Raw genomic sequence first — 23,386 nt, 5'->3', positions numbered from 1 at the left:
TATAACATAGTTCACATGTGTTTAAAGCTTAACAAAGTATTTAATAGTATTCTAATAATGAAGCTGTTCATATACAATGAAGCTAAAAGATTTTGACACATTTACAAAGGGAGGAGCATTTTTTCAAAGAAGAACACATTTCCACTTTATTGCTTTTCAAGGAGTACTGGCTATAATCAGAAGTCAGTAAGACACAAATGAAAACCTTAACATCCTCTACATTGTTCTTCTCAATTAGAGCAGATGAGCTATGAAATAAAATGGAAACAACTTGAGGGCGTAAAAAGACAAATTACTTTGGGATTCAAATATAGACAGCTAGTCTTGAGTTATGAGGGACATCAAAAATATAGAATGATGAAAAATATTGATCCGGTCATGTAAGATGTTATATGATGGATTAGCAGTGCTATCGAATGATCGTGACGGTAGAAGTTTTAGTATCTGATGTTTTTTAATGTCTTTATAAGGTCTGATAGCAGTCAGATTATAACCAGCACTCAGACTTCATGCCGCCTAGTAAATTCAAGATTCAAGACTTTATTATCATGTGCACAACAATCACATTTAGCAGTCGCTGGCAATGAAATGCTTGGGTCACAGGCTCTCTTCTAGCAATGCTCAAAATATTACACAAGCAAAAAATAATAAAGCAGAACACATATAACAAGAAAACAGAAGAAAGAGCAGAGCTGTGGGGGAGCTTGAGGAACAGCAGCCGTCCTCGGCGCCATCCTCTTTAATTCATACTTGAGAGCATATATCAGGTCTGTGTTTACCTAATCAAGTGCCAATGCAAATACATTTACAAGGCCTTTCCTAATGAGTTAACTTGGGAATGCACCAAATGAGAGATTAGTGTTGTTTTCTTTTGTGTTCCAAATTCTGTGGTTGTATAAAAGAAACACAGTCCGGGTTTTGTGACAATAAAGACGTGGTGTGATATTTCAATAGCTGGAGTGTTTCCCTCAGAGCCGGATGTTGATTTCGCTGCGCACACCCTCGCCACCAGAGGCGCTGTCATTTCCGTCTGACAGGAAGCCACTGCCTGTGGCTACTGTGGAGATGTTGTGTTCGAGCACCGTGATTCGCTGTTTCATTCTCAGCTGGGAAGAGTTGAACTCGCTCTGCAGACGGGCCAGGCATGTCTGGAAACAATGTTATTATCGGTTACATCATCATCATTGTAACAATGAGTGTATAATGAGTGACAGTACTAACAGCAGCAGCAGCAGAGAACTGGTTGTTCTGACCTGCATCCGATCCAGACTGGTTTCCAGTCGCTCCACTTTCTCTTCTAGCTCCTCCCCCGCAGACACATTCACTTCCTCCAAAAGCCCCTCCTTCCGCAGGACGTCCCTTCCCCTTTGCTCCAGCTGGGCCCGGGCATGAGGGAACTCTTGAAGTGCTTCTGTGAGGTCTTGTTTGGAAAGGCAGAACAAATCGGAGTAACCCAGACTCTGAATGTTAGCTGTACGTCTGTTCCCCATCTTGCTGCCACTGATGTTCAGGATGCTGATCTCCCCGAAGCAGCTCCCTGCTGTTAGAACAGCTAACTGGGTGACTCCATCCTCTCCCACCACTACCAGGCGGCCATCTTTAATTATATACATCTCCTTACCCACATCTCCCTTGGAAAAAAAAGACAGAATATATAATTAAGGAAAATTAGTACTGATAGAGTATACATAAAATATTTACATCATCACTTACTGAACTAGGTTGTCCTAGTGGCCTAAAGGACGCTGACCATTGACCTTTCATTGCCCCTCTTTATGGCTTTACTGAGTATATCTAAAAAGTGCAATAATAACAATAATGCTTTGGACAAAAGATGGCAGTAAAGGTCAACAACAGCAGAGATATTTTTTGTTTTATCATTGGTGCAGTGATGCCAGAAAAACCAGGAATGCAGATGTAGTATTAGAACCCCAAGTAGGAGACAAGGTAACATTTTTCAAAGTATGTGTTGCTGAACCGTTTTTGAGAGTGTTATCAACAGACAACAGTGTGTGCAACAGTACCTACAGAAACAGAAGTGGTAAAACTGACCTTCCTACAAATGTAGTCTCCAGGACTAAACACCTGTGGTCGAAGTTTTAACACCAACTCCACCAGGAGGCCTGCTTCACAGTCCTGGAAAATGCGCACCTATGCACACACACACACGCATTACACATCGTGATAGTGGAAATTTTGTGTCACAACAGGTGAAAGAACCAGACAAACCAGAAATTTGAGCATAAGCAACAATACTGGCAACTTAAGTTAAGGTGACATTATCCTTCGATATTGGCTCAGTTTTTCATTTTCTTCTATTGATGTCCTTATAACAGCAAAATTCAAACATGTATTTCCTGTTTCCTTCAACCTCCACTGAGATCCATTGGACCTCTACAGATCACAGTTCACCTCTATTAAATTATAAACAAAGGATGCTCTTGGTTGACCAATAGAAACACTGTTGCTCCCTCTGTCACTATATTGAGAACATTAGAAGAGGTTGGGTCACATTGACTGATTATCTTTACCTTCTTCAGTGTCTCCAGGTGAACATTAATAGCAATCTCTGCTCGCAGTTTACTGGGCAGGCTCCTCAGAACTTCCTGTTCATCTATTGTCTTCTGATTGGTCCAGAGGTAGTCAAACCAGTGAATGACACGTTGCTCTAGCACCTTGCTGACATGTCGGAAGTGCATGTAGTGTTTCAGCCCATCTACACGGCTCTGAAAAGTAGCTCTGGTGGCATTCATGTTAGAGATCATGGATCCAACATTTCCCACAATGGAGGCGAAAATCAGGACACCAACCTGGAACAGAAATGAGTCAAACATTTTTTGATAGATTGAAACCAGAATCTTACTTTCATGGACAATTGAGGAAGGATTATATGCGCAGAGGATACTCCATTGCTATGGACCTACCAGGAAATCAAATATCAAGAACAAGTATTCTTCATCTCTAACAGGAGGTGGTGTCTCTCCAATAGTGGTCAGTGTCAGGGTTGACCAATACAGACAGTATATGTAACTCCTGCTCAGAGACCCAAACTCTGGGTCTGAGGCGTTGGGATAAACCCATGAGTCCGAGCCCAGGCCCAGGACCTTAGAGAAGCTGTAGTATACACAGGCATTCCAGTGGATGATCACCAGGATGTACAGAACCAGTTTACAAATACGGAAAGCGTTGGGGTAGCCTGTTCGGGTCTCTGTACGTTCACACAGCTCAAAAAGACGTGGCAGACGCAGGAGGCGGTTGAATCGAAGAAGAGGAGTGTAGCTGATTCCAACAGCCAGGTACAGCAGGTCGGTTGGAAGGATGGAACAGATGTCAAATTTACACTGTGATGTTCGAACGTAGGTCTCTCTGAGGCGGCGCACGTCTTTCACCATCAAGCCTTGATCCAGAAAACCTTCACATACGATATAACATTCAGAAAACTGCAATTAAAACAAAAACCCGGGGCAAAGTTTATTTTTGTGTGTCAACGGATATTTAAGCTTCATGTGTCTGATTTCAGTTTCTTCAGTACCTGTTTGGAGGCGAACAGCAATATCCAGGATATAGACGCCATCACAGACATAGTCCAGCACCATCCACACTAACAGGTTCCTCATCTGAAGCTCATCAAAACAGGCCCTACAGATACAAATACAACAACACTCAACACACAATTTTTAAGTGCTACAGAAGTAGTAAACTTCAGAGTTATTGATGATTCTTCGTGGTATCATTGGTACCAGGAATATCTCCCATATTACATAAACTGTTGTTTGATCCATTGCTGATATGAAATGAATGATGAGGGCAGCTTTAAAAAAAAACATATATTGGTGAATTGTGGTGACTTACTCACCAGCAGTGAAGCCTAGGCAGAATATTAAATTTCTGCCTCAAGAAACTGCCAAGCATGGCCAGGGGTAAATCCAATGCCACAATTCCAAATAGAGTAATACTGTTCAGGTAAGGACAATATCTGTGCAGATTTTTCTGTCTACCTGTTTGAGTAGGGGCAGTTGCTATAGAAAAAGTAGTAGCTATAGTGGTAGTATTATAGAGTATATTATAGGTAGTCCAAGAACAACCATTTGTACTGTTAGCCACAATAACAGTTGCCAACCTGACAACTAATACGGTCCAGTTGTAAAAGACAGCAGCACCAATCACGGTCAGCCAGTAGTAGTAAGCATCATCAGACGGAGATAAGACCATGATAGTACACCTCCGTCTCCTGCCAGACAGGGACAAAAAGACAGAAACACAGTTTTATGCAAGAGCCACACGACATTTCAAAGTTGGGATTGGCATTGGGATTTTGGTTTTCATACCTGTGTCTGGTGACATTATCTGCATTGGAGCCAGTGTGGCTGTGGCTGTATCTGCTGGGTGGGGACTGCATGTCCGTTTGGGCTGGACCTCTGAAACGCTCCAGGAAGGAATCTGGTCGCTCCGTCTCGTCAGCCATGCTCTTGTGAGCCCATTCTCTAAGAGTGATCACCATACCAACTATCCTGCAGGCAAACGGATGGACAAAAGGAACATCAACGTTCAGTAACTGTATGTCTTCTTCTTCTGACCATCATAGGGAATCGAAAAGGTCAGCACTCTTTGGAGATAAATGGATCTCAATATATTCTGGTCAGGTAAATGGCCAGTTTACATACCTGGAGAGAGCTCCTCGCCCATGAAAAGAATTCTGGGAATGAATGTCTCTCCTGTCAATAGCTGCCATCCTCTGTAGCTCTGAAGAAGTGTCATCACACATCGACTGACCTCTACAGACACACACAGCACAATTATAAAATAAATAACATAGAGTAATTCAGCAACTGCTACTACAACAAAGGTTCATGTACAGAGGAAGATGTTGAGGATCAAATCAGAGTGATCAAAACTGTGATGGAACAAACATATAATAAAATATGACTAACAGCTGTTTTATTAGATGCTAGATGGATAGGGTTCCAGCAGAATCCATTTTGAACATGTGTAATTAGCAGTGTATAGTTTCAAGCCATCACCATCTGAATAAGCTGTAAAGGAAATAAAAATCCATGTTTTGAATAATGTAATTTTTAATATCATGATGAGTTTTCCTTGTCGTACAATGTTCATATACATAAACCAAGTTTAGATGTTCCATGTACATGTGGTGGGGCTTGAAGCCATGCCTACATTGAGACTGGAGCTTTAATTCAGCGCTTTAGTCCACCTGGCCACACTACCTAGTTACATCAAGAAGGTTCAGTGATGCCACCAAGCACTAAGTGACTTTGATGACCTATACAAATCTTCACCTTGGCCTCAACTCAAATGAAGTGGATTTGCAAAAGGAAGGACCAAGTTGACGAACCATCATTATTGGTAAATCTAAGAGAACAAATGCAACAACACAGTTGGTAATGGTTGTTTTTGACAACACCGACTCACGATAACTTGATCGAATTATTGCCATAGGGATGACGAAACTATCATTGTAACTAAATCTAAAGAAAAGGAACACACTTTATGAACACAGGTTTATGTTTTTGTATTTTACCTACTCAAGATAACTTGGGCAAGTTCATTCAGAACACAAGCAATAAGCCAGGGCACAATAAAAGTCAGGAATTCATCTTCAATAATTGGTGAAGAAAAATTTGTGATGTCTTAAATTGAGATTGAATAGAGGCTAAATCCAATTCTTAGATTAAATTTAATGGATTTGTATTATCAGTTGTCAGATCATGGACAAAGTATAAAACTCCAGCTGTTATCGCTTTTTTATATTAACTAACACCGGATGGCATTGTTAAATTTCTGTAAAGACAGTTGACAGGATTTTTATCAGCTGCCATTCTCTCATACAGTTGCCTGGATACATTATCCATTATCCATTGTCAACAATGCCAAGTGGCTGAGGTTGGTTTCCATCCATCAACCTTCAGGTTATGGGCTCAGCATATTATAGTATTTTGTGGTTTATCTGCAGTAATCATAAGCCTTTGGCTAAATATTCCAAATGCATGAATTGGAAAACTGACAGTGATGGGATTTGAACCCATGCCTCCATAGCGACTGGAGCGTTAATTCAGCGCCTGACACCTCACAGGAAAGTACAGGAAATTTTGCATAAAAAGACTAAATGCAATCACATTTAGAGGGTTTAATATTCATAGCTCTATCAGGTTCAGTAATTCCACATAAACAGTGTTTAGATGTAGTGATCCAGAAAAGTGGTCAGTTCGAGGTACCAATCTGATCGCAAGCAAATGCATCCTCAGACCAAATTTGGAGGCGGTCTGGGACGCGTGTAGCCGCTGTGTGAACACATGCATCCCATGCCACAATTGAAGGTCCACCTATGTGTGTGTTTGTGTGCATGTTTGTGTGTCTGCGCACCTGCTGAGTGGGCTGTCAGCTTGGTCACTCTCGTCTTCTGTCCATGTTTTAACAGAAAGCCTTTGTGAATCCTGCACTGGACCTGTCATACTACGCACACACACACACGCACACACACAGAAAGACTCAAACACATTATTACCACAGACAAAAAACAAACACATACAAACATACCCACATGATTCAAAAAACACGCAGTTATAATATGCAATAATAAAAATACATGCAATAAAAAGCAAGTTACCACACTCACACTGAAGAGAAAAAAAACTCATGCAAAACACCAAACCCACAACTCACTCACCAGCACACGCACACATGCAATGTCAGAGCCACAGTCTGAAAAGGAAGGTCATCTAGTACAAAGTCATCCTGTGTCAAGCATCACCACGGAAACCAGACGGCATAGCAACGAGCTGTACAATTGTGAATGACAGTAGATCATAAGCAGGAGTGACAGAAAGATCGACATGATGTGATCAAAGACAAACCTGATAGATTTCCTGACGCACTCCAGATCAGATCATCAATCCATCTGTTCAGTTCACATTGTTGGTTTGGTTGCATCCCATCGATTAATCTGTGTATCGACCATGTTTCAGTCTAATGATATAAATCCGCAAGACACTGATCACGGAGGACTGAAGAATACTCATATGAGGGGATGGATGGGGTGAACAAATGTAATAGATAAAGGGAGTGATCACATGATACTCCACAAAGCATCTTTTAAATTGCAAATGTGTTTATGCGTGTGTGTGTGTGTGTGTGTGTGAGTGTGTGTTGGTGTGTGGGTGTCTTTTTTCACCAGCAGGCTCATCTGAATTCAAGAGCCCTGCTTGAAGTGGCCTCTGAACTCAAGTGTGTCTTTGTGTGTGTGTGTGTGTGTGTGTGTGTGTGTGTGTGTGTGTGTGTGTGTGTGTGTGTGTGTGTGTGTGTGTGTGTGTGTGTGTGTGTGTGTGTGTTTGTGTGTTTGTGTGTGTGAATATTCCCCTGATTAATGGAAGAGAAGTGTTTTCATGTACGCACCTGCACATGTGAATTGCGGCAGGATGTTGTTTTTCTTTATCCAGAAATGGATTTTGATCATCATATTGCGTCGAGGAGTAAACCAGTGGAGCTGGAACATGTTACCAAGAACCAAACATGCTTTGTAAAGTTACTACACTGACTTGTGTCTAATGTTTAGCTTACGGTCATTGATTTGACTGTGTTGAACAAAATAATAGGAACATATGTCAACACAATGCAGTTCAAAAGCACCACAGACGAGACTACCTCCCTTCCAATGATCACAACGTTTTAGGAATTGCTCATTTCAAGTTGATGAATCACCTCAGTCTCGTTTGACACTGTGCTGTCAGCTTCTTCTGGTTAATGTGGTCCAGATCAGAACAGGTTTAATGGTTTTTGATCTGGACGTGGTCTGATATCTAAATGTTAAAAAAGTAGAGAGCAACTTTTTGGGTGAGTGTTCACAGATAACATACAAGGTTTCACAAATCTGTCTTTCTGTTGATCCTGTTGAACTGTATCTATTAACCGTGTTCAACTTTGACAACTGTATATGTGCATTCAGGGGATTTTAGGACAAGCTTTGTCATGTTTTATTTATTTATCTTTTAAATTGACAGTGTGTGAGCAGTGGGTGAAAGAGAAAGGGCTGCACATAGATACTCTGTATGAATGTGTGTGTTAATGGGTGAATGGCTATGCTTTATAGTGAGTGCTTTGAGCCATCAAGACTAGAAAAGTGGAATATAAATACAGAACACTAAGAATATCTGTGGGATCAAATGTGACATGATTTATTGAAATAGGCTCAAGGCACATGAAGCAAGCTCAAAAGCCACTTGTTGACACGTTGCAGGTGTCCATTCTGCATTTCATATCAGCACCACTCTTTAAATGGGGACAGCCTGAAAACAGCACTGCTTTGTGAATGCAAATGACCCACGTACATCTATTTTTCATTATAGACTAACACATGAGACAAAATCTTCATCTGAATAAAGACTGAGATGACTAGGTTAATTTTTAGATGTGTTGTTCGGAGTGATAATCTCACAGAGGACCATCTCACAGTTGGATCCTCTTAGCTCTACCCAGTGTTTAGCATCTTTCAGCTTGTTGTTTCGGCTCCTGGACCACACCCAGCGCTTCCAGTTCAGTTTAATCTCACCACTCTCATCCTCTCCATTTCCAGCCACAGCAGCTGGTTACACCTGTCACATCTGAGTTTAGTCATATAACCTTTTTTTATTTGTGAAACTTAAATCTGTTCTCAGTTCAGGTGACTTCACCTCCTGATCCTCCTGTGTGTCCTGATCCCCCTAACTGGCCCTAATGTGAGACACCTACATCTCCTAGTCTTGTTACTTTTGTGGACAGCATGCCACCATTATAGTTTCTAGATGTGTTCCTTTTCGTCTTCAGATATTGGTACCTCTGCCTTGCTGGACTTGCTGTACCTGTGCATTTTGAGCCTGATCCTGCTTCAGTGTCTGCTTTTGGGTGCTGATTCTTACGTGTGTGAGAGCATCCAGCTGGGTGATTACCCTGGGAACAGGGTATCAACTGATCAGATCAGGTGCTTACTGCCTCACTTCAGAGCAGAGCACCATGGACAGTGATATATATTACCTATTCATAATATTCTCATATTATAACAACTTCATTATATTACCACCTTATTCTCAAAATCTATTTCCCCCCTATAAGTATCCATGATACTCAATCACACAAATCATACAATTCTTTAAAAAAAAATTAAACGAGAGACAAGCAGAAATGAAAAAAGAAACAATTTATGGTAAAAATGCGTTTATTAAACACAATTGATCTGATTGTACAAACTGAATGTAAGTATTGCAAGCTTGTAAAGCAATTGTTTTTGCCTACTGTGGAAATCCAAATGACCCGTAAGAATAAACCGCTGAGTGGAAACTGCTTTGCTGAGAAACATTTTGAATAAACCATGATGACTGTGGAATGTATTCATCAGCAGCAACAAACCTGATCACAACACGTCCATATATACAGCTGCAGCATTTAAACAAAATGTAAAAGATTTAAACCGGACAAAAAAATCCGTCTTTGGATGTTTCTTTTATAAGTGAACTCATATTTAAATCAGTGACAATGGAATCATTTAATTCACATGTTCCTGTATGAATAGCCTGGGAATTATCTCCAGGCAACATTTTCACAAATGAGAGGGAAGGACACTGACGAGAGGTGACATCTTTATTTTCCTCAGTTATAAGTAGTAGCAGCTTTGACGTGTTAATTCTGAGAAGAACATAAATTGCATAGACCAACAAAACAAATTCAGTTATTTGTTTTATTTGAATAGGAGCAATGAGCACTTATTCCCTTGAGTTGAAGGTTGGGTTTGGTTTGTGTTCAGGGTCTAAAGTAATTTCAAGTGCATGACAATGTGATGGATTCTATTCTGGTATTTTAAACCCACATTTGCGGTTATATTCTGGATACTCTAATATGTTGTAATAAATTACAGGATTTTCTCTTAAATTGTACCTTCAAATTTAGATATGCATTCCATATTTGGAGTCAATTAATGTATACTATTGTATTAACTATTATACTATTATATTCATGAGTTTTAATTGGATTATTACATGATACACTGTCATAACCTTTAAGGGTTAAAAATAACAAATTAACCAAATAGCATGAAACTAAGAACCTTAATGAGATTCAAGTTAAGGGAAGGGTTTCATGTTATTTGATCAATAATATATATTTTATTAACCCCATTAAATTCCCTTAAATAAGATAATTTAAATGGCTTGAAAGTACAAATATTTAACATCCATTACTCTATCTTATCATTCACTCAATACTATGATTACTTCAGTATTAATGGAAAAGGTAATGAACATTAAAATTAAAACAAAAAAACATGATGCTGTTGTCTTTAGTAGAAAGTCTGTATTGTAGCACAGCTTCGGTCATATATAAAAAGGCCAAAAGGTATTCAGCAAAGAATTTTATGGCTTAAGTACAATAACTGCTCATTCTGTGAACTAGCTGGCACGTGGGAGGATACAGCAGAGCATTGAGGCAACGGCACATGGGACAGTTTGGGGAAAGGCAGATGTATAAATCTCAAGTGTGATGGAAATGAAGGAATCCAATTGGGAAGAAACCAGACACATGACTACCTTGAACTGTAGCTTCCCACAGGGCAGAGAGATGTTGACTGATCATTGTTTCTGAATGTTTCCCATGTATCAGCTTTTACATTTTAAGAAACACATTCACTCTTATATTCATATCAACAAGCATTTTGTGACTCTGCTGCCCAAAAAGAAAAAGATCTAGAAATAATGACCCTAAATTCCCAAATATTTTTCATTTTGGACTTTACAGAAGTACCACATTACTGCAAAGTGTGTGGATATCAAAGTAGACATGTTGTGCTTTTTCAATTTTCCCTCTCGTGTGATTTATAGATTTTTTTGTGTCAGGAGTCTGAGGGGTCATATGACATCACGATGCCCAGGAAGTATAAGGCGGCGGTTAGTCTGGCATGCCATCCTAACAAAGCCAGGTAAAGCAAGGACAGGAGCCAATTAAAAGAGGCTGGAATTGGTTGACCAATCACAACAGAGAGGAAGGGCTGACCAATCAGAGGAGCTAAAACCAAGTGTCACACAGAGGCTGAACAGATGCTGCAATCAGATTGATGACTGAATGAGCATAACATGTCTCCTTTAAGAAAAATTCCCATTCCCTTTGAACCCTCAGAGTATCACTATTGTTTGTATCAATGTACACAAATGTCCATTTCTGTGTTATGACGGAGGAATACAGTGTCTCTTCCTTTTTGGCTAATGCAGCGTAATCACTTAAAAGAACAAGACTATATATCGGTGTTCCCTCTCTTCAGGTCTCATTCATTCAAACGGGCTAACGGTCAGCGTGTGTGTGCGTGTGTGTGTGTGTATGTGTGTGCGTGTGTGTGTGTGTGTGTGTGTGTTTTATGCCCTCTTCATGCCTCTTCCCATCAGGCAGGCGAAGATGGTCATCACCATCTTGGGGTTGATCTCCACCAGGTCTACAGGCAGGGCGTAGACCTTCGCTCCAATCTTTCTCGCCATGGAAACTGCATACCTGGTGCAGGAAACGCTCAGTTAAGCAAAGTAGTACATGAGAGAAACATAATGAGAAACACATTTGCCACCTTTACAATTTTCTTTGATCAACTGTACATCACTGTGGTCTTTGAAAGTTGCAACTATTGACTCACAGTTAACATCTATTGTGCATTTTCTCTGGTGTTCTGAGAAAACTGTATAGTCCCTCCAGAAGACTCCCCTTTACAGTTGCCTAGTCTGGTCTTGTCTCTATTATTACATATTATTACATTTTAATATGTTATTTATATAATTTGTCAATGAACAGAGCAGGAAATTTAAAAGAGGGTGTATGAGTTCATGATAATACCCAACTGGCAAATGCATGTATTTATTGAAAACAAAACAGATTTTTGTTTGCTTTAACGCAGTTGGGTCTGACAACTCCTTTGGAAGAGATTATGTTTTGAAATGCTTTTAGCGGTGGTGGCATCAAGCAGATATATAACCTATGAAAAGTGTCTTTGGGTGCTTTTCAAAATGCTATATCAATAAAATGTATTATGTGAGAGGAGCAGCCGACGTGAGCCTCTATGCCTGAAGCGAGTGTGCAAGTGTGCTCAAGTTTTAGACACAAGTATAAGGACACACTGTGAAGCAGTCTAATGCGAGCACAGTCAGAGAGAAGCAGGTAGGTGATTACTTGGCGTTGTCCAGTTTGTCTTCGTCCGACAGTGTTCCCGTTTTCACCAGCTCAAAGTTCACACTGTTTGGCTGGATGGCATCAATGATGTCCAGAACTGGAAGACTGGTGCCAATTGATTTGTCCTAAAAGGGCAGACACACACACACACAAACACACACACACACACAGACACACACAAACACATATACTGAATATATTGAATATCACAGTGTGTACACAACAGCATACAACAACTGCCATTTACCTGCTATAATAACACAAACAGCTCAAATACATTTTGGAAATATATTATTGTAAGTGAGTTATTCCAGCTGATATTGTCTTATCCAATGAAATGTATGTTCTCTTATTGTAAAGTATAAATCAAACAGTGGTGAATTGTACCTTAAAGCTTTTGATGGATGAACTCTTTCCAGCCTCAGCCAACGTCTTATTGACCCATGAAACTATCAAGTCATCTCCTGCAACTTCTCCATCTCCAAGGTCTTCGAGAACATTCAAAGTGTACCTGCACAGAGTAAGATTATCAACGATTAAATATCATATGCCTACAGATTGTAACACCTTTGTGTAACTATGGTGAACAAACATGATAGAATAGTCAGTTACTGGTGCCTCCATCCAGATTTACTCTGGTTTCTTTTTTCTATGGCTTGTTTGAAGTGATGTGATGTTGCCATGAACTCTACCAGTTTTTATCGTCTGCTGAGGAATGTTTAATCATCTACAACATCTCTAATGCCACTAGATGCTGTTTTTCTTTCCATTCCTGATGACCCAGGTCGATTGATTGATTGTGTTAATTTCCCATGTAACAAATTCAAGTTTGATTATACAGAGTCAATTACCTCCTCATCAGCTGCCAGACCAGTGCCAGAGTTAGAGTCTCATTCCCATCATAAAGGTCCTGTCCCCCGATTCCCACCAGTGAGAAACCTGCTTTTTCCTTCCCGAGCTCCACAGCATAGCTGCAGTTTTCCATCTGTGGAACACACACATATACTTTTTCCTTTGTTTCCTCATGTATTTCAGGTTGAAAACTTGTTATTTAAAGGATACAAAATGGAGGCGTTTGGACAATAGTTTGTATATTCACCTTTTTTAAATGTCCTCCTCCTATTCCTTTGAATGGAGGGTGGTTGACTCTGTGGTCCCAGTCCACAGGCACCTTAATCCTTTCATAAAGCTGGAGGATCACTATGGCATCCATCAGATCACTGCATGAACACACACATTAAATGGCATGAACATACACCTCTCTGTAAACAGTGAACTGTGCAGCAGGGTGGCAGTAAAATGATGATTGCAGACTGACCCGTAGATATGGTGAACATGAGGACTGACTCCGAGAGAGTTCATCCAGTTCCTGAAGGTTTTCTCCTCTCTGGTCTCACCTGAAGAGACAGAAAGGTTTGGACCTGTGTAGAAACTATCCTTCCTACAGTGGACATGTGTGAAGTGTCTGTGTGATAAAGGAATTATTTATCCATGCTTACTCTCCAGATGCCAGTCCTGGTTCTCTGGTTTGGTGAGAGCTGGGTGTTTGTTGAAGAGCGTGGCTACGAAGGCCATGTTGAGCTTGGCATTGCCAACCACAACATCTGTAGCCGTCACAAACTGTCGGCAGCCGAGGCGGTCGGCCTGTAGGAGCATACACTCTGCTCTCTTCATGAGATCCTTCTCCTGGTAACACACATGGAGACATAAGCTGTCATTTGGGATAGAGAACATTATTCTCATTTAATTACAATTATAGAACTCAAAACTCGGCCTTTCACATATAAAGAACATAGCAGGAGGCTGTGTGTCCAGGTTACATGTGTTCATAACAATAGTCAAACATTCATGTGTACAACATGTCGGTTGCACAACATAACATATAAATTCCATTGCGGAGATCACGCGTGCTCTCTTAACCTCTCATTCCTCTGTTTATTCTATGTGTATGTCACTTGTTTTTCTTTCTGAGATATTTTTATTCTTTGGGGGTTTTATTCAGTTTTGCATCTGTTGCATGTTAGGAACTCTATCAACACACCCACTCGCTTGCCAATATCTTCCTGCTGTATTCTCACAAAGGCTAAATCAGACATTTAAGCAGGAAGCTGGGAGGAAAAGTTCTGGAAATGTCAGCAGCAAAAGACTCAGGCATTTGTGTTCTCACATTTATCCCCTCCGGAACCTTTCAGGGGAAACTTCATTGCATGTCTGAAAACAGTTTGAGAGGTAATCTCAGTTGTATACACGTGTCGGTGTTTTCACTAATGTGGACATGAAAAATTGTAATGGCTGAAGAGACAGAAAAACGAAAATGACATCATCAGAAAATTGAATTCTGCATGTTTGCAATATATGCAGTGATTAGCTGAGTTTTTAAAAGTGGGTTGATGGAATGAAAACAAAATCTTAAAGACAGCAGTTTCATTTGGCAAATGTAGGTGTCATACTGCAGTCAACACAATGCTTGTGTGTTTGTTTTTAACAGTGTAGAGTTTTACAGTGTATTTATTTTGTTATGAAAGAGAATGGGAAATGAGATTAGAACCTTGCCTACAACAGGATGATATCATGATCCTAATATAGTCCTAAGGGAAGCAGGAAGTTTGACAGGAAGTCAGTTTCCACTCAGCCTGAGAGTCAAATAAAAAGCACCAACAGAGCTAAGTTTCAATTTACTACAGTGTATTTGTGTAGGTGTTCTGAAGATTCCTAAACATTCCTAAACATCAAGTGAGGTCCAAAGTCAATAATGATCTCAAATTTAATGTCTGAACTAAAATAAGAGAGAATAAATAAACTATATCATGTAAATAATTGTTACACTTTGAGGCCTTAATATACAACATGGCATATTCTATCTGTTTTCATATTTCCTTATCAACTTACAAAGACACCCGACATATCGACCCCGACTCGCGGAACGTCCTCTTTGCTGCCGTCTGGAGCGATCTGCTCCAGCAGGTGGAAATACGCTTTGGAGTCCTGCACAGAGACAGACACACAAAAACACACAACAGAGAAAAGACAGAGAAACACAATGTGACAAGGGCACCATTAACAACACGGATTATTTCTCCAAACCACAAATGTCAAACATGTTCTCCTGTTGGTTGACTTTGCAAGCATAACGTTATGTATTTTTCCAGACAATGAACAAAATCACATGCAACATTAAATATTACAATAATGCAATAAATTGCTGTATATACAATAAAATACATTTTGCAAAAGAAATGTTACGAACAGACCATTATAAAGGGAAGAAATTCAGATTTTCAGGAATAAAGTCGGGGCAACAAGGGCAATATCGATAGAACAGCCTATCGTCTGTGTTAAAATTAGTAATGTGGAGCATCTCGTTAAGCTATACTTTATTATAAGTTTCATAAATAAAAAATTACTTTATCTTTTGGCTTGTCAATGCCACATTATCAGGACTTTGAAAAGACTGAGCAAGAAACTGTGTCTAGCCTGAAGAAAGAACCACACAGACATGGAGGAAAGGAGTGGAACTACAGCCAGCAGAGGTTCTCATATCTGTTTAACAACCAAAAATCTAAATATTATGACTTTTTTCTAATTAATGAATGAATTAACTAATTCTAAAAAAGAAACTAGAAGTTACAGCGGTGCACTGAACATTAAGTCTAGGCCTCACAGGGAAATTTTTTACCTTAATGTCTCCAGAAAAGTTGGATATGGACATGCCAACTTTCTTTAGGTGGAAATTGGCCCAGCGCAGCAGCAGCTCTTCAGGACTGAGTTTCATCAGCTCCTCCAGACTCTCCCCTTCCTCCAGCAAGGCTGCGATAGCTGTGAACACATAGTTGAGCATGACTCTGGTTGGTGAGTGCAAATTTGGATGCAAGTGTATAATTCGTCTGTTCTATCTAATAAGTATGCATGTACTTTTTTTATAAGATAGGGAAAGCGGAGATAGATTTGAAGAAATAAAGACAGTACATTAAAAGCTATGAATGATCTGACCAGCCAGGAATCAAACCACACTACCCATTCATCCATCAGGTTGCCCCTCTACCATCTTTATGCTAAAGCTGCTACTTCATAATCTGATGTTAAGGTCATTTTACGAGGAGAAGTCAATATTTGTCAGTGTACGACTTTATTATTATCATTACTTTTAAAATATCCACACACAATGTGTAGATGTGTGTGTATTTTTACACACCTTCATTGCGGCTCAGCTCTATATCAGCAAACAGTCCGATCTTGATAATCTGCCAGAGGAGCCCGAGCACCAGGTGAGGTTTACCCTCCTTCAGATCCTGAGCTCCGATATTGACGACCTGGCAGCCGATGGCAGACGCTGAATTCAAGGCCAAGTTCAGATTCTCCTGTTGGTAGGAAAGAAGAAGTTGACGTCAGGAAGTGAGGAATCAAATAACTTTCAAAATGTTCAACTGCTAACAATACAGACAAAAGTTAAAGGAGACATATAATGCCCATTTCACCACAGTTGATATGGTTCCTTGGGGTCTTAATGAAATGTCTGTAACATTTTTTGGTCAAAATACCACAAGGATCATTTAAAACAGCAGCCTTTTTACCCTGTCTAAAACAGCCCTCCTCAGATTGTCCTGTTTTGAGTGCTCCTCCCCCCCCCCCCCCCTCTCAGTTTTTGGGACGGTAGACACGCCAGATACCCAAATTAACGTGTAGAAGCACTACAAAAGTGGAATTTTCATAATATGTCCCCTTTAAGGTCGGATTATTGGAATATAACTTATCTTTGTTTATTTAATTATGCTTTTATGAATATGAAGGTAATTTGTATTGTTTAATGGTCCTCAAGGCTGCCAGTCATATTTATAATTTATTTAATGAAGTAAAAAACTGATTAACTAGCTTGACAGCTAACAGACCTGTGTGGTGAAAGGAGTGAGCTTCTTTTTGTTGATGGTTCTCTCATCAATGGTGTCAGGAACCGAGAGGTTGATGAGTTTACTGCAACAACAAAGAAGAGACAAAAATGATGTGATGCCAAAGAAAAGTAAAATATTTAGGTTATGGATAAAATAATACTTAATCAGAGTTGAGTGATTACAAGAGAAAGATTTTTTCTTGTATATGATAAAATGATAAGGATTACCAGATCAGGATGCCGTCTGACACTGCTTTAAACAGCGCTTCAGTGCTGGGGTTGATGGGCAGAACATGTGCACAGTCTGGATCCTTCTCCATAGAGGAGTTGATATAGTTGGCGAAGGCAAAGCGCTCCTGCTCTGAAATACAGAGCACTCAGTGTCACTTGCAAGGAAAAAACTCTCATAGATATGGTTTGGTGGCATTGAATACAGTGTGCCGCAAACACTTTCTTAGCTCTCTGTTAGTGTTAGACAAGTTATTTAGTTTGACTAACCAGAGATTGAGTGTTGAGTTCCTTCACTGGAGATCTCGCTGGTGCCCCCGATGGCGACGATGCCTTCTTTTTTGTTGAGAGCTTTCCTGAAACCCTGGGCCATGCGGTCATCCTTCAGTTCCTGGAAAATCTGAACATATACACAAGAACATACAATTTACAAAAGTGAATCACAGTGTGGTTCCTGTTTATTTATCAAAACACAGATCCATATAGATAATTAAAACACTTTTGTCCCAATGACTGTAAATAAAGATGGACGTATTGAGGTCTCTTCGATACACACGCTCAACCAATTGCAAGTCAGTCTCAGCTGTCAATCATGACATTTCACCCTGTTTTTATAGCATCAAATAACTAAATAAAGCCAGACTACATCTTTGTGATAACAACTGACTAAAATGACAGAAACCATCTTTGAGAAAAATGTATTTCACATGTACTTTTTACTTTGGTTCGTGTCTCATCCACTAACATGGAAGAGGCAGGGTTTATAACCTATACTGCAACCAGCAACCAGGGGCAATCAATATGATTGGGCTTCACTTATGGGAAGTAATCATGTCATCATTTATTATATACCGTCTATGGTTGGTCCTTTTCCTAGTTGATCATTCATCAAATAAGTAAGATAGTAAGTTTTTGGTTAGTTAGTTAGTTAGTCGGTCAGTCAGTTATTCAGTTAGTGTTACCTACAGCCGTGAACTCTTCAAAACTGATGCGACTGTCTTTGTCTCGGTCCAGCCTCTGAAGCAGTTCTCTGATCTGGTATCCAGGCAAAGAACAGCCCACCTCTTGGAAGAGATTCCCGAGTTCAGAGGCGCAGATGTAGCCATTACCATCCACATCTGGAGAGAGAGGGGGGTAGATGCAGGAAGAACGGGGACAAGGAGGGAAAACAGAACAGTTGTTTTAATTAGAGCTCATGATGCTCTTCTCTAATTCAGCAGTATCTTCATGACAGGTAGCAGGTCTGCTGTTCTAAATGCCACGAGTCTCGTTTGGGTCTGGATTCTGCCTTTGCTTGTCTGCTTCACATATTTACACATGTTCCTACTTGTTTGCAAGGGAGGAGTAATCACTCCACAAAGTCTGCCTGCTCTTCATGATGAAATCTGCTTAGCATGAGAAAAGAGTGGAGGAGTTTCACTAAAACCCAAATGATGTCGATAGGATGGTCTAACTTATAAGTTGCATTGTGGGAATAGTGGGATTTAGCATTAACCTATATAAGATGTATTCAAAGTCATTATATTGCTGCCTCTGCTCCTTGGATTTGTCAGTTTTTGGTTTCCTGGACAGACGTACAACACTGAATTAGTGGAGTACCTCATTTGATTATGGACTGATGAAGAAGGATACAACACATACAGCACTTTCAGGGCACGATTGAGCCTGTATCTCTATTGTAAAACAACCACACTGACAAGAACGAAAAGCTATAAAGGTGTTAATTTGCACTTTGCTAAGCTAACTGTCTACTCACACATACTTGAGAATTGTATCAACCTTTTCATCTAACTCTGGGCAAGGAAACAAGAGGTGTGAGTCTTTCAAAGGTTTCCTCACTTGAACAAAATCTGTTTGTCAGATGTGCACACACACGACACGACAAGCACATGTGTGTGTCAGCTGCTTTAACTCCACTTCAGATGTGATTGCTCTTTTTTACTCACCCACTTTCTGGAAACCCTCCCTGATCTCCTCGATCTCCTCAGCACTGACGGTTTTCGACATCCTGACACCTATAAAATAAAACAGCATAACATTAAAGCACTGAAATACAATTAAATATACAACAAGATTCGTTATCTCTTTAGCTGTGGAAATAATTGACATACTATGGTTAACACATATAGTATCATACCATGTTAAACATAAGGGATATCATCTTTATTATCTTCTTACCCGCAGCATGTTGATTTAAGGTAAACTAGGGTTGAGATAACTGCTAGTCACTGTCACACATATAAATCTGCCATTTCTCATTAGTCCAAAAATGTCTTTGTCTGTGTGTGTTTTCATTAGAACCTGAATGATATATGCTAGTTAATATCGGCTGATATCAGCCTTTCACTGATGTTGGTATTGTCTTACGGTTACGCTTAAAAAAACATGTTTATTTTCTTACCATAAAATTATATGTATTTGTTTGTATTTAGAGTTTTTTTTATTCTTTCTTTTATCTTAATAAAGTTTTATGGTTAAACTGTAAAGGCAAAATCTCTAATTACATTTATTTGTCATAAGGGTTTGATAACGACATCTTAGAAATTAGATAACTATATATACATGTACTGTATATAAATCTCCCTCGTAATCCTTAGGGGTGCTATATCTTCCTCAGGCACGGGTCCTCTACAAGAGGCTTGGGAGTTTGGGGGTGTGCAGTATCTTAGCTGTTCCTAGGACTGCACACTTCTGGACAGAGGCTTCAGATATTGTACCTGGGATCGGGGCCACTCTCTCAGTTTGAAGCCTCTAATGCTCTTATTACCACGGGGATCACATTGCATTTCACCTTCCAGATCTGTTCTAGTGCTTTCAGCTCTTGATACTTGACAATCGTCTTACGCTCCTTTTTCCCGATGTGACTGTCCGCTGGGTTTGCCACATCTATCACTACTGCCATCTTCTGTTCTTTGTGTCTCAGTGATGGCCACAGTAGGGATAGTGCTTATTGCTTCATTCACATCTCATTCACACAGCTGTAGTATTCATCCCAGTCAACAGGACGATATGGTTTAATCTCTCTTTCATGTGTCTTTTTATTAGGCATGTCAAAATGACACAGATGATAACTTTTTGTCTTTGAAGCTCAAGATATTCAAGCAGAGAAGGAGGATCAAACGTCTTAGGACGTAACAAACACGGACTTGTGGAGCAGAAGGGCCGCAGGGCTCTGTTAGCCTTTGTGTTTGAGTTACATCAGTCCGAAGGGTTCAGTGCTCCTCTATTTGCTTGGGTCAGCCTGGAGCCATACTGCGGCTGTCAAAGAGCACAGCCCCATTAACTCAGCCACGTGTCAGACAGCAGCTTGATCTATTATACAAAAAGTCACTTAGCGTTACAGTTGCATAAGCCTAGAGACCCTTATGAAATCGAATAGGTTCATGTTGATTGCCTTTTCCTGTAAAATGATTCTGTAATGGAGCGCATAGAAGACTTGTATTATGTCTTGGGTAGACAGCTATTTATATATCAGCTATTACAGCTATGACACATTATGATATGGGTGACATAAGCCTGTTGTTTATATAAATGTACATCTGCATATTTTCAGTAGCTGAAACTTAAAGAGTGATTTCACCCCAATGACAAAAAATATCAGTCTTTACCACATAGAAGAACAATACTTATTTGGCATGGTAGTTCTTTTAAGTAGTACTTCTTTTAAGTTTGGTTGTACTATAAAAACAGTCAGAGAAATTTCACGATCAAAGCTAAGACAGGATTGGTCGAGTGCATTTATCAGAGATATTTTAGGCTAAATTTCTGTGTGAGGAGCTGGATCTTTATATACAGTGGATGGGATACACCCATAGTGGAATTTAGCATATAAGGACAGTGTTTGTTTGTTTCCTTGTTTGTTTATATATTTTTAGACTGGTGCTTTTTGCTCTTCCAATCAAATACAATGCTGGGGAATGGTATATGGACACTTAATACATCCACAAACATTAACAGCAGTTCATATTCCTCTCTCTCAGCACATTTAATGATTTTGTGAAAAATCATAAAAACCAGCTTTCTATATATATACTTTCTATACCTTAGTTTCACATCTTTTGCATCGGGCTGGTGGAAGCAGCTGGAATCTCAAACCAAGGGTGATATCCACTAAAGCTTATTAGAAACCTTCTTTATAAGGAAGCTGAATGTATCAGGGCGTACAGAACCCTTCAGTAGCACTAAATCTGATTAAATCTGAAACTGGGATGACACTTTGAGCAGCAAGACGCAGGGCAGCGCTACGTCAGACAATGTTGTAGAAAACATTAGCCCACATATACAGTAATAATAAATGATAGTGAGATTAGCCTGCACTTGATATGATTTAGCCAGAGAGTGAAGCTTGCTGCTGCAGGGAACAAACCCCTGCTAGCTCAATGGAAGACAACGCTGTTCTGACAAATCAAACATGATTTCCATTCGCAACCCTGATCGTGTGACATCACAGCCAAATAAGCAAATAGACTTTGGTTGAGCTTGGATATGCAAACATCTGGGGTTACATAGTCAGGCAATCACACGAAGACACACACAGTGTCTGACAACCTTAAAACGATGGTTTGCAGGTATTTTATAAGCATGTGTTTCCTGCAAATAGGAAGTTAATTATACTCAAGATATGTCTGTGATCTGTCATGAAGTCATGATTTCTCTTTGGTATTTTTACACAATTTTCATCATTACATCTTGAATGTTTTCAGTGTGAAATAACTGAAATGAAGACTTTTTGGATCAGGGAGAAAAAAAATGCGGCCACCAGATGTCAGTACTGCAGGAAGAACAAAGCATTTAAGAGGAATCTGATGCACGTCCTTCCTAAGCTATCAGGGTGGTTTCCTTAAAGTGGAGGCAGGTTTGTGGTCTTTTTTTATTTCAGTCATATAATCAGATAAATGTGTTATCAAATGACATGACACAGTTCCACACAAATTTAGACGGTCAAGGTATTTTTTGGTAAATTAAACTCCACATTGGATGGGAATAGCACGACAGTTATTCTACTCTGAGATTCAACAGCACTTTGGGTTTACAGCACCAAGTGTAGTCACAAGAACACAGATCGATCTTCCATCCGGTCAAATTGTGTCAAATTGACTCTTGGACACTGTGTCACTAACACTGGATGGTGTGTGACCTCCAGATTGAGAATGTGAGGATTCATTCATCCAGTCACACCAGCCACCATGCACATGACTGCAGGACGTAGAGGACTCATGATGGACACACACACACACACACACACACACACACTCACACAGTCTGAGTTTAGAATGACGATGCATTTCAAATCACTATTAATCCTGACACATGCCTGCTGCTGCTGCTGCTGTACTGTCTCCAAGTCACTGTCTAATTAATTTCTAACAAAAACTAACATAAATGATCCATTTCATAAAAACAGAAAATGTACTGATAAAATTTCTCATAATCAATTATTACGGTCTGTAAACGTTGTCATGTTAATGCAACTTAATAGATAAATGGAATGTTTAACTTTTAGGCTAAATAGTAACATATGTATATATATATAAATAGCCTATAAAGTCTATATGATACATCAGCTAGTATACAGAACAATGGCAATAGTGTTATTCATAATATATTGATATATATTCATACAGTTGCACTACAATGGCATTTGTACATAAGGCTAACATTAATAGTACTCCCTGGAAATGTTGTATTGGAAGGAAATTGCTTTTCCACATGTATTGTAGCTACACATGTATACATATTATAATCTACACATCCAGCAAATATATAAATACTGCACATTTGTCTCCACAGTTCTCATAAATTCTTCATCACACCAGATGCATGCTGTTCGTGCCGCAGTGGGTCTGAATCTTATTTTCTGCAGCTCACTAACACAGAGCTGCGACAAGAGAAAACGCCCTGAAACAAGCTGCTCCCTCCCTCGTCTTACCTGAGGACCGCTGGTGCAAGTCAGTACAATCACCCGAGTGAAACGATCCCTGAGTCCGCCTGTCTCTGCTGCTCCGGCCCGTTTTCTTCCTCTGACACCGCCCGATGGAGAACCCCGCCCCGCCCCTCCGCGCCACTCCTTCCCCGACCGAGCCTCCC

At 39.8% G+C, this 23,386-nt stretch overlaps 2 protein-coding genes across 3 annotated transcripts; both read right to left on the bottom strand.

Annotated features, from left to right (window-relative positions):
• Window positions 1–968: 968 nt before the first annotated feature.
• On the bottom strand, window positions 969–6,470 carry cnga2a (cyclic nucleotide gated channel subunit alpha 2a). The gene is made up of 10 exons (XM_061079868.1): window positions 6,382–6,470; window positions 4,665–4,775; window positions 4,329–4,511; window positions 4,121–4,231; window positions 3,533–3,639; window positions 2,925–3,412; window positions 2,532–2,810; window positions 2,053–2,151; window positions 1,254–1,631; window positions 969–1,148 (listed from the first exon to the last, which is right to left on the bottom strand). The coding sequence occupies exons 1-10, from the start codon at window positions 6,468–6,470 to the stop codon at window positions 969–971; spliced, it is 2,025 nt and encodes a 674-aa protein (XP_060935851.1).
• A 2,717-nt stretch (window positions 6,471–9,187) lies between these two features.
• On the bottom strand, window positions 9,188–23,276 carry LOC133011731 (plastin-3-like). 2 transcript variants are annotated; one of them, XM_061079571.1, is made up of 16 exons: window positions 23,229–23,276; window positions 19,246–19,314; window positions 18,266–18,417; window positions 17,570–17,699; window positions 17,300–17,432; window positions 17,073–17,154; window positions 16,379–16,544; window positions 15,863–16,002; window positions 15,076–15,171; window positions 13,686–13,872; window positions 13,505–13,583; window positions 13,286–13,406; window positions 13,038–13,171; window positions 12,574–12,697; window positions 12,187–12,311; window positions 9,188–11,520 (listed from the first exon to the last, which is right to left on the bottom strand). In XM_061079571.1, exons 2-16 carry the CDS (start codon window positions 19,304–19,306, stop codon window positions 11,388–11,390), a joined length of 1,863 nt encoding a protein of 620 aa, XP_060935554.1. In that variant the 5' UTR covers window positions 19,307–19,314; window positions 23,229–23,276; the 3' UTR covers window positions 9,188–11,387. The 2 variants fall into 2 exon arrangements, with proteins under 2 accessions (XP_060935554.1, XP_060935555.1); XM_061079572.1 differs by lacking the exons at window positions 19,246–19,314; window positions 23,229–23,276 and having other exon boundaries at window positions 18,262–18,328.
• Window positions 23,277–23,386: the final 110 nt, after the last annotated feature.

This window comes from Limanda limanda, chromosome 10, assembly GCF_963576545.1.
Source record: "Limanda limanda chromosome 10, fLimLim1.1, whole genome shotgun sequence".
Taxonomy (NCBI): domain Eukaryota; kingdom Metazoa; phylum Chordata; class Actinopteri; order Pleuronectiformes; family Pleuronectidae; genus Limanda; species Limanda limanda.
This window is presented reverse-complemented; position numbering and strand designations above follow the sequence as displayed.

Excerpts from the sequence above, each read along its gene's own strand:
- LOC133011731 (XM_061079571.1), bottom strand. The coding sequence starts at position 19,306 with ATGTCGAAAACCGTCAGTGCTGAGGAGATCGAGGAGATCAGGGAGGGT. Across the intron at positions 18,418-19,245 it reads GGAGGGTTTCCAGAAAGTGG|ATGTGGATGGTAATGGCTAC; the intron begins GTGAGTAAAAAA and ends CTCTCTCTCCAG. Across the intron at positions 16,003-16,378 it reads AGAGCTGAGCCGCAATGAAG|CTATCGCAGCCTTGCTGGAG; the intron begins GTGTGTAAAAAT and ends ATGTGTTCACAG.
- cnga2a (XM_061079868.1), bottom strand. The coding sequence starts at position 6,470 with ATGACAGGTCCAGTGCAGGATTCACAAAGGCTTTCTGTTAAAACATGG. Across the intron at positions 4,776-6,381 it reads GCTGACAGCCCACTCAGCAG|AGGTCAGTCGATGTGTGATG; the intron begins GTGCGCAGACAC and ends GTGTGTCTGTAG. Across the intron at positions 1,149-1,253 it reads CCAGTCTGGATCGGATGCAG|ACATGCCTGGCCCGTCTGCA; the intron begins GTCAGAACAACC and ends CATTGTTTCCAG.